The 11,801-nt window shown below is 30.8% G+C and overlaps 1 protein-coding gene across 2 annotated transcripts in view; it reads left to right on the top strand.

Annotated features, from left to right (window-relative positions):
* Positions 1-11,029, top strand: part of NDFIP2 (Nedd4 family interacting protein 2) — a 67,388-nt gene extending 56,359 nt beyond the window's left edge. Inside the window, exons 5-8 of one of the 2 annotated variants that reach the window (XM_012637775.1) lie at positions 1,722-1,846; positions 6,253-6,319; positions 9,054-9,159; positions 10,613-11,029. In XM_012637775.1, the coding sequence (XP_012493229.1) occupies positions 1,722-1,846; positions 6,253-6,319; positions 9,054-9,157 (296 nt within the window). In that variant the 3' untranslated portion in view covers positions 9,158-9,159; positions 10,613-11,029. Of the gene's footprint in view, positions 1-1,721; positions 1,847-6,252; positions 6,320-9,053; positions 9,160-9,449; positions 9,868-10,612 lie in introns of those variants that run through there. The other variant, XM_012637776.1, reaches the window with a different exon arrangement.
* The last annotated feature ends 772 nt before the right edge of the window (positions 11,030-11,801 follow it).

The raw sequence follows: 11,801 nt of genomic DNA, 5'->3' as shown, positions 1-11,801 counted from the left end.
TGCTTTATTACACTAATATTATAAGAGTAAATTTATATTTTTTTACCTTCATTTTCTGATACGTTTTTTTCTAGTAGGCCTAGAGCTTATTTGCTTTGATAAACATAGATTTATTTGTAATTACTACCATCTAGTGGCTGTTCCTCAAATTGCAACTTACTGTATTTTCCATGCCACTTGAATGATCTTGTAGCTACTGTTGGTAAAAAGTAGATTTTCTTTAATGTGATTTAGAACTTAAAGCATTTCAGGTTATATAACTTGTGCAAATAAAACTACAGTGAATATCAATAAGAATATTTCAGTTAAGACCTTTTGTTGGTTTGATTCTTGCCTTCTTTGTTTTCAACACCTTAACTCACATAACCCTAAAAAAAAGTTTATACTTAAATTTGGTAACATAATTGCATGTTCTTGTTCAGGAAATGTAAAGGGAGAAGTGTATGTATCTCCTGGTAAGGTTTTTGCTTCTCATAATCCTTTAAAGTGTTACTGCAAAATGTCTCATACACATGCCTAAACTTTCTGATCTTATTTTTAAGAATTTTTTTAAGAAAATGGAATGGAATTCATTTATTTGTCAGTCAGTTAAACATTAGAAATTAAGATTTGGTTCCTTGGATAACTGAAAGTCTGTGGAAATGACCTTGAACTCTAGTGCTTTAAAATGTGGTGGGCTCTATCTGGTTTTGTTTAGAAAACCTTTCTTCCTAGGTTTAGCCATTTGTACCATGTGTGAATCTTAATATCACAATGCTATGGTAATAATCAATCACCATTAATTCCCATTTTAGACTTGAAGGAAACATAAAGAGAAATTAAATTATTTGTAACTTAAAAAGAATTCAAAGAGTGTTTTGAATTTTGATTAGTAAGAAATTGCCAAACTGTCTTGCAAAGTGGCTGTACCATTTTGCATTCCCACCAGCTGTGAATGAGAGTTCCTGTTGCTCTGCATCCTTGCCAGTATTTGGTGTTAACTTTTTTTAAAATTTTTCATTTTAGACATTCTAACAGATGTGTAGAGATATCTCATTGTGTTTTAATTTGCATTTCCCTAACAACGCTGTCGAGCATCTTAATTCAGTAAATTCTTTTGAGCACTTACCATATACAAGTCAAAAAAGTTATAGTTCTTAAAGGGGTTGTCTGGACACTACACATATTGGCAAACAATACATTGATGACTTGTTCTCCATGGAAAGCTGTGTTCTTATATAGCTTTTAGATAGGATTACATATTGTGAGTGAACTCAGAAAAGGAACATCTAAGAATTGTAACTATACCTTAAGAAAACCATAAAATATTTGTGAAGTATTAGATTTTGTTATTTTATTTTACCTTTTTTAAAAAGCCAATTTTGTTGGCTGATTTCTTAGGCCGAACTTCTTGGGTGGGACCACATGAGAGGTAATTGTAACCTGGTTTTTAACTGGTTTAAAAATGTAGTTTCACCCATTGATAAGCTTTCAGGAATTGATTCCTGTGAAGCAAACTGACAAGAAATCAAACTTACCCATCTGTTGATGTACAATATAGTAAATGAGTAATACATCTGCAAAAGGTGTAAGCTACAGTCTATAAAGAAGGTTAATTGGCATAGAGTTTAAAGAAAGGGAAATGCTATTTCCATTGAGCAATGAAGTATAGTTAATGTAACGTCTGTGTTAATTTCTTTCCAAACTGTGGTCTTTAAATGAACTGTTTCTGTTGTTTTTAGTGGCATTTATTTTCAACTGGCTTGGATTTTGTTTATCCTTCTGTATCACCAATACCATAGCGGGAAGGTATGGTGCTATCTGTGGATTTGGCCTTTCACTGATCAAATGGATCCTTATTGTCAGGGTGAGTGTCTTGATAGCCTGTATCTCTTTTATCTCTAAAATGAAAAGGTATGAAATTTTCTGTGTGGTTCATAAACGCTCATTTTATGCACATAGATTCAATTATTTTAAGGTTATTCTTAATTTCTATACTTATTGTGGTAATCTCTATGGTGTGAACATTTTATAACTTTATGAGAGATTGTTAATATATTGGAAAGAACTTTGAAATCAGAAAAATTTAAGTTTGAATCTCATCTTTTTTTATGTCTGTGTTTTAACTTTAAGTAATTTAATTGTTCTGAGCATTAGTTTCTTCATAATAGGCTGATGATTAATGGCTGCCTTGCAGGATTTTTATTGGTATGGAAATGATATAATTAAAGTACTTTGCCCAATTGCTGCATAAATATATATGCTCAGTAAATAATGGCTATTATTATTGTGATATGGTACAGTGTGGTTAAAATCAGTTAAAATATAAACATTTCTATATTTTAGTAAAATTATCATGGACCTAAGTATCTTTTTACTTTTTTGTCACATTGAAAGCTCAGAAGTAAAGTGAAGGCCTGTGAAAGTGACTGTCAGAACTCATCTTTTGTCCCTTGTGTTTCTTTTAATCCTTTCTTCTCATTTTTCCTATTGTCCCCTGAAGTCACCCTCTCTACTTCTTACTTACAAGATGGTGTGTAGGGAGTCTCAAAGATAAGTCCTTTTCTTTTCCCCATCTCAATAACTTTTCTAGTCCCCAAAATGCATAGGCATTAGTATGGTTAGCATAAACTGCCCCCAGCTCTTTACCTTGGCCTTTCAAAGGCCGCCTTTAGCTTTTCTTTACAAATGTTTCTTCCTAGTTTTTTTAGGATAAAGCCTAGGAGAATGAATGCTTATTTTTTATTTTTTGTAGAGATGGGGACTCTCTGTGTTTCCCAGGCTGGTCTCAAACTCCTGGCCTCAAGTAATCCTCCTGCCTCAGCCTCCTAAAGTGCTAGCGTTACAGGCATGAGCCACCGCACCTGGCTTTTTTCATTATTTTTATACTTGTAGCTTCCTGGGGTTTCAGTAATCTTAACAGACAGACCCTGTCTTGGTTCAGACCAGATTACAGGTTTTATTATTAATTAGTTGATTCTTGGTTGGGACCTGTGGACTGGTTTCTCCTAAGATGATTAAAATCTGGGACATTGTAAGAACTGTCCTCTGGCAGATTCTTGTTTTAATTTTATTTCAAAGGTATATAGTGGGTTCCTACCATGGGCATAAACCCATTAGGTGTTAGGGAGCATACAATTATAAAGACACAATCCCTGCCCTTGCAGCAGTTATTACTGGAAAACCTCAAAAGAGTTGGTGCTAGATATATGTCCAACCTTGGTTATGATACTAATAGAATTAAGTACTATTATTCAAATAGGATTTCTCATTTAAATCACAGAACACAGAAAATAATTTGAAGACTATTTTTTTTAATTCTCCTAAAGTTGGTAAATTACTAGATCCATAAGAAAGAAGTTAATGCATTATATACAACCTATGCCTTTAGGATATTAGAGCCTAATTCTCTCATAGAACCCCAGGTTGAGAAAAGTGTTAATGTGATAAGATGGGGAACTTAAATTCAAAGACTACAGTTTCTCAGTTTTGTAGGGTATATACCAGCATCAAGTTTGATCACCAGAACTGTTTAGTTTCCCTTCAAATACCTTTACTGAGTTAAGGATAATGTTATACCCCTTTAGTGAATATTGAGAATTGACATAAAAAAAGGATTTTAAAAAATCTTTTGTAGAAAATAATAATAGCTGCCCATTCATTGAACACTTAGTGTGTTCTAGGCATAATTTGTTACAAACACCAAATTTTTTAACCTTATCTGTTTCTCTGATGCTGGTGATGATCCGGTCATTTTATTGGTAATGAAACTAAAAGCATCTAAAAACTTGCTCTCAGGGTCCCACAGTTTTTATGTAGATTAGAATTGAGCTTGGTCTCTGTTCTGTGCCTGTTCTCCTGATTCTGCACTGCCTCTGTGACACTGTACTTTGACTTTTCCTATAACGCTCCAAGCAATAAATTCCTCTTGCAGTTTACTGCTGAGAGAAAGGTTTTCTCCTAAAAGCCTGGTGTTTCCTTTCATTAGACAATAAGTAATTTATAAATCATACTGCTGCTTTCTTTGTGTTTCTGTGCTGCCACGAACCTCAGATTTTTAGCCCAGGATTCTGATATTACTTCTAAGGTTTTTGATGTTTTTATTGTTTATTTAAAAATGCCTATGTGTTTTATTAATATTAAAAACTAACAAGTTTTTTTTAAAGTAGGATATAGACAATATTGGTGTTATATTAATAAAATAAAATCAGATAAATTCTTAATGTTGGTCAATTTATATTCCAAAATTTGATTTCTGCGTTGGCCAATCAACGTGATTGGTTTATTTATTTGAAAAAACAACAATGTGGCTCAACCTGTGATGTGTTAGTATTTTAGAACATTTTTGATAGCTCATTAATGAGTCCAAAAGCTTATTTCTTTATCCTTTTTACATAGTGAGTCTTTCTCTTTGACTTCAAGGTGAAGGTAATTGTATTCTTTCCTTGGTAGTAAATAAGAAATAGCTTTATGGTAAATATTTTTGGTGAAGAATGACTCTGTTCTTGATTTTCTAGTTGCCCTTAGTGAGCATCATATACAGAAAGTTAAAAATATTGCTTTGGTTTTTTATTCTTTTTTGTCTTACAGCCTCTAAAACGTATATGAAAACTTTTTATTTCTAATTATTAATCACTTGATTTAAAAGTAGTATAGTATATTCCTACTTTATAAGCTGTATTTTTCCAATTTTCAAATTTTCCCTTCATTGTACATATTTTAAAGGTGCAGGAGTATGTGGGATTTGCATCTTTTAATATTACTTTGAAATTTTAAATCTTTGAAATTTCTAAAACTATAAGGTGATTTAGATCATGTATTATTTATTAATTGAAAATACTTCCTGAAAAAAATACTTAAAAGGCTTAACTGTTATTTAACAGTTAAATAATCTTTAGTTGATGTGCTTCCTAAATGGTGACATTATTTACAATTTGTAAACGTTTTATTATCAAATTTATAGGATTTTTTTTTAATGTGTTAATTCCTTTTTATTGCTTCAGTTGAAGAAACATCTGCTTTTACCTGATCTAAACATATTTCATAGAAATGTAAACTAGTAACAAAATGCAATTTGACTGATTTCATAGCTGCAGATGACTTAAATTTTTTTTTTTTTTTTGAGACAGAGTCTCGCTCTGTTGCCTGGGCTAGAGTGCCATGGCATCAGCCTAGCAAAATTTATAGGATTTTTAAGCTTTTATGGAAATTACAACAAATAGTTGGAAATAAATTACCTATAAAGGTGGAAATTCAGATTTGAGAGCAAATCTGCATTTAACACTATCATTTTTAGTTAATTCAAATTCAGTTTCCAGACCATTGGAAAAAGGGTAGGTAAACTCAAGCTAATTTTTAGTAGTTTTAGAGTAGGTTATATTAAATACTTTAAAAAAGTAATTATTTGGGGCATTGTTTAAGTACTAAAGGGCAATAGAGAAGAATTATGTGAAGTAATTGAATTAGAATGTTTTTTTAAACCTTTTTAAATCAATGAAGTTTGATGTTTAGAATCTAATCAAGGAAAAGATACCTGTGTCCGGTATCACCAAAGCCTGCCTTCCATCTGCCTGTTCATATTCCCACATCACAGAGAATATAAAACTGTCTGCCATGGCCACTAATAGGAACTGTTGAAATGCCACTTCAAGGTTCATTTAGCTGTTCTCAGCTCACTGTTGGGAACTGAAGGCTAGAGCATCTAGTTTGAAAATAAAAAGACTCTAATGAGTTGGGGGTCTTTATGTGCCTGGTATTTTTGGCAGTGATTAACAGTAGGGGATGTACAGAAGGTCAAAAACTCTTCTTTTTAGAGGTCAGTAGAACATCCCCATCTGATAAGATTAAACTAATGTGGCTTTTGGTGTTAATATCTAAAGCAGCGGGTTGCCTTAGCGTGTTTGGGATAGTAGTTGTGGCTTTGAGAGTATCAAAAAAGGACTGACATGTGAACTCTTTAATGAGAAAATGTGTGATTCAGATAATGCAGGTGTATAGCATTTACTTTTCTTTCTTGCAGGCAGTTTGAAATTGTTTTTTGTTTCTAAAATATTTTGTATAAGTTTGTTTGCTATTTCATAAGAAATTTTTCTCAAATAATTATATATATGTATGTTGTTAATGTATGTCACCAAGTATTTTTATTTTTCCTTTTGTGCTGTTTTTAAGTGTTAAAGATTATTTGAACTAAATAGTTATGAAACTAAAAGATGATCCAAAATTTTCAAATTTTGGTCTACAAATGTGGTTAATATATTTATGTTCATTCCATAGTTTTCTGATTATTTTACTGGATATTTCAATGGACAGTATTGGCTTTGGTGGATATTTCTTGTACTTGGTAAGTTACTCTTAGTGCATTTCAGTTTAACTAATTTGTATTTAGTTTAACTTCAATTTCCTAAAATTGTAAGATGTAAAATTATGTTACAACTTATATGGAAATAATTTTTCTACTGTGAAAATTCTCATATCCAAACACTTACATCATCTCAGCTTTTCAAATATTCTATATAGCACTCCAGATTCCTTAGATTTAAAATCTATAGGCTGTCAATGTAAAGAATCAGTCATTAAATTGAATGATAATTGAATGTTACAAAATTTTAAAATCCCAACATGATTAACAAAAAATTGTCTTCAGCATTCATCTTAGAAATATACATGCATAGTTTCTTTTAATGATCTTAGAAAGTTTGAAAGCAGGATAGTTTGGTTGTTCTATCCTTTCTTGTATTTTTGGTTCATGAAAACATTCTTCATGCTTTTGAAATGTGCCCTGCGTTAATCATTAATCAGCCAGGCATAAGGAAAGGATTCATGCCTAATGATCACAGTACTTTTGTTGAGTTGTCTTCTTATAAGGTATGTCTTTTTATTAATATTGATGGAATTTTATCGATTTTTAAGTTTTGTTCCCTTGTGTTTTTCACTTTAGACATGTGATAATTAAGTTAATCTTAAAATCACATTATACCTTTCATCCACATTTCAAATATATTTACTAACATGAAGAATACACTTTGTTTCTACTTAGGTTTAAAAGCCCACATTTCTCTAAGAATTGCACCAGAAAATAATAGCATTTCAGTAGGTGGCAGTCTTCTCTTTGAGTTTTTATTTAGTCATGCTATCAGATCTTTGGGATCTTTTGGGAAACAAATTCTTAGTGGTCAGTTAAGGTCACTAAATTCTTTTTCTAATAATTATAGTGAAATTATTTTAGTGTTGTGACTTTGTTGGGGAGTCTGACTCATATAAGGGGTTAAGCCAATTCTATATTGTTAACTCTGTTCTGACTGACTGTATTCTGTGTTCTTTATTGAGTTTCTTACCTAAAACGGAAAAAACTTATGAAGTCTATCAAGTATTTAAGCATATCAAACAAATATGTTTTTATATATATTATTTAGAGATTGGAGGACTCTTAGGAAGGTAACTGAGGGGCAGAGTAGAATGCAGAGGACAATCCCAGTTCCACATTCAGAGCCATAGTCTAGCACTTATTTAGGGGAATGTGAAAATTTAATCAGTGATAAAAACGTTGCTCTCACATACACTAAAAAGAATATTGAGCACTTTGTAGAATGCTGAGAAACGAAAGTCACCGAGTGATTGGTTTTTAGATATGAATTGGCTTATTTTAGAAAATGCCTGAGAAGAAACAAAATGTATCTTAGAAACAGCAGCTTCATAGACAAAAGAAGGGATCTCACAAATAATTTTAGTTTACATTTTTCAATAATATTTTTACATTTAGATAACGATTCAGTATCTTTGAACAGCATCTGGTGGAAGGGCATGAGGGTGGAATTCAGAGAAAGGGAGTCCCCAATGGAGGGAGTTAGTTAGGATATGGGAAGCAGATGGGATTGGATTTAGTTGAAATTTATACCACTTGTTTAAATCATCATTTGTCTATCTCTTCTGTCTTTCCTCTTCGGTTTATTACAAACATGCTTCTTTTTTATTGCTTTGAATACTGTCTTGGAGTTGGGATACAAATTTAGTTTGGGGCTTCTTTATTTTAAATTCACAGACTCTTTTCCTCCTGGTGAGAAAAATTACACACATACAGTACATGTTTGTGTTTTTGCACCCCCCCCATTTCCTGGTTAAAAATTTACTGGAGTTAATAAATGTTTCCCTAAGAATTAGATGCTTAAATATTTCAAAGGCTTATACTAATAATGGTAACGTTTTTATATTTATCTAATATTTTTCATCTGAAACATTAAAGCATTACACAGGCATTGCTTTTTTAATTATTAAAGATAGCTGTGATTATTATTTTAAAATAATATTTTACAGAAGAGAAAACTGAGATAGATATAAAGTGTATTGCAAATAATCTAAGAAATCACTAGAATGACTGCCTTCCCAAGTCGTCTTTCCTGACTCTTCTTATCTAATTTTTTTTTACCCCAAGCTAGTCCTTTTCTCACTTACCATAATTTTTATTATAAATTAGGCTTTTATTATTGCTTGAAAATAAGAACTCATAATTAAAAATATGTACATAATGCACATATCATCAAGTACAGATTTCACTGGATGACAAGTACTTGATGTTGCTATTATAGATAAGCTTACTGGTTTTTGCCCACAATTATTGGCAACTACACACATATATTCTCTCTTTATTTACTTTATGTAACATATATGTCTTAGTTTGCTTAGTGGTTATATTAATTGGAAAGTTTAGTACAGTATAAATGGGATTTCTGAGAGGTCAATTGGTTTAAATGCATCAGGTAACTTTGCTGTTTAAAGAAATCTTAACAAATGTATGTTTTTATGTAATTCTGGATTTTCATAGCTGGATTTGCTTTACCTTAATTTGGGTACATTTAGGACTAACAAATTGAAAGAATGTGGGCAGCAATAAAATTTTATTGTATTTCCTCATGACGGAGTTATCATTATAGTGTAAAATATGGAATATGTGGAATCCTGCAGATTAAATTCCTTTTCTTAAGCCAAGAGGATCTTAGTTATAATTGTCGATTTTGAATTTATCATGACCCATTTCTGTGTAAGAACATAATATACCTGTATTATTTCAACCTTCTCAGGCCTGCTCCTTTTCTTCAGAGGATTTGTTAATTATCTAAAAGTCAGAAACATGTCTGAAAGTATGGCAGCTGCTCATAGAACAAGATATTTCTTCTTGTTATAGAGGTAAGAAATACTAATATATTAGCTCTGTTTATTCTCTTTATGCATTCAAATTTACCAGATACATATTAAACGCTCAAGGAATACTCATGATTTTTACTCAAAATTAGCATATTTAATATTTTATACTATTAATAGCTTACTGAAATTTAATAAGTTATAGATCTTTTTAGACAACTTTTACATTTCTAAAATTGAATTTCATAAATTTTAATTTTTTAAATATAGAATGAATACTTCTACTAGAATAAATACTATAACTTTAAATCAGACTTTTTAAACTTTTTTTAAAGATTGATCACAGGAGACGTACGAAGAAACCACCAGCACAAAAGTTGAAGGCTTGGAAAAGCAAACATGACAAAGTACTTACACAGAAGGGATTGGCATTTTGCATAAAACAGTGTGAAATCCACATAAGCATCTGATGAAAAAAACAAAAAATAAATCTATGATTGAAAAACAATTTGTCATGCAGTCATTTTAGCAATCTGGATCAAGGAATAAAAGTTGTGTGAAGAAAATAGGAGCTTTGTTACTGTTTTCTTAATATGTCAGTGTGTGTCAACAATGAAAACTACAACTTGAATAAAGGGAATATAAAGAAATGAGCAGGGGATGCCTCACTAGTTACTAAGTGAGTTTCTGGAGGCATTGTATGTAGTAGTAGCATTTATTTATTGTGCAGCCAGGAGAATCTGTACATAAAGAGACAATATCTTTATACCCTATCCTATATTTTATTTTTATTTTTCTATCCTGTTTTTTAAAGTATGTACCATATACTTCATATCTACAAATAATTTAAACTTTAAAAGTATTTGAACTCCATAAGCAAAATGTCTACGAAAATACTTCTGAATGTAGAACTACAAGGACAAAGTGTTTCAGGGTTACTATAACTAAGTATTCTTTTTTATAAACAAATTGTATGGTTTGTGATTTGGTTGCTTAAATTTTATTTATAATTTATGAGTTATACATAAGCTTATTTACTTATGTCCACTGAAGAGTACAATGAATATAGTTGTATTTCTGGATCATATTAAAATATCATTTTAAATGTTCCATTTAAGGTACCTACCCCTGAAGATGTCACATTTTCTTTTTAACAAGTAAAATGTCTGTAAACAATGGCATTAAGAGTTTGTCAGCATTAAAGATAAGAAAAAAGACAAAATAATTTTACTAATTTGAATGGTATTCTGTGAGTAGTGTGATCATCTTACATGCATTTTGAAGAGTCTAAAATATAATGTAAATATGCTCTAGATGAAGGTATCCTAAAGCTTTACACTTTAGAATATATTCTGATTTATATACTACTTTATGTTATCTTTATCAAAAGAACAGTATATACTTATGTAATACTGCTATAAAATGGATTTTTATTATACTATGGTTTAGATAAGTGCAACTTAATACATTTTAAGACTAATTATTTCTTTGTCCCTAGACTGCAGCAACCCCAACATTCCTTTCTTATGCCAATGTGAAATTTCCAGATCATCTGTAAACCTACAACTTTAATAGGATAGAAGACTACTAATAACAGAAGACAAATTAGTGAAGAAAAGATAGAGCTTCAAAATTGAATAGCAGGGTGGTTTATACTTAAAAGCCATTTCTGTTCATTCTTTACCTATCTATATTTCGTTTGTTTTGCACATATGCGTATGTGCCCATTTAAAAGATTTGCATACACTTGAAAGAAACCTTAAAGTTGTAGCAGTAAAGTCCAGTCACATGTGGTCAATCAGTGTTTGATATAATTGAAAGAGTTGAGTGGTAAACAGTCTTCCAGCATGTAAATGCCATAGACTTCTGACCTGACATTTAGTATAATAAAAATGAAATTATTAACTGTGTCAAATGCTTTACTTTCTGGGTTTTAGGTTCATCTGGTAATTCTATACATGAAACATCCTTTGTTATATATAAAGTATATTGAAACCTGCAGTGCTGATTATCGAAAGGATTTGTCAGGTTTTTGCACATGATATTACATTATTATTTAGGAAAACTCTTCCTGTAAATAACCATGCATAAAGTACTTTCTGCATTCTTTTCTTAGAAATTGTGTCTAGATATCTTTTCATTAATTTTAAATTAAGTGAACTAAATATATATATAGAAAATTTGAGTGTTAAAGATAGAATTTGTTTTTAAGACAAATGTTAAGAAAATGTGGGTATAATGTCCTTTATAAGAAAAAAAAGTTTTTTAAGGGACATACTAATTTTAGAGATTTTCACATAAGAAGCTTGGTTTTTAGGATTGCCCATCTTAGAGATTCTTGCAGGAAGAGGTTGTATTAGATATTGTATTTATTTCATTTAAGATAATTTTGAAAATTAATTTTCAAATATTCTCATTTGCATTTGTCTTTTAAAAAGCCAATAAAAGTATCTTTCAATATCATTGTAATAATTTGTTCTTTAGATGTTTAATTTGTTAAGCTTAGCAAATAAAATTTTGTGCTATTAATAGCTTCTGGTTTTTATGATTATAGATTAACTTGTAAAAAACATATCCTAAATTGAGATATGTGAAACACCCATTTTCAAGGTATGGAAATGTGTCTGGGGAATCTAGGGGTGTGGGTGTGTGTGTGATGAGAGTGCGTCAACATTATTACAACTGGA

Source organism: Propithecus coquereli, unplaced genomic scaffold (assembly GCF_000956105.1).
Source record: "Propithecus coquereli isolate 6110/MARCELLA unplaced genomic scaffold, Pcoq_1.0 Scaffold123, whole genome shotgun sequence".
Classification (NCBI taxonomy): Eukaryota; Metazoa; Chordata; class Mammalia; order Primates; family Indriidae; genus Propithecus; species Propithecus coquereli.
The sequence above is the reverse complement of the archived record's forward strand: the minus strand, read 5'-3'. Positions and strand labels throughout refer to the sequence as shown.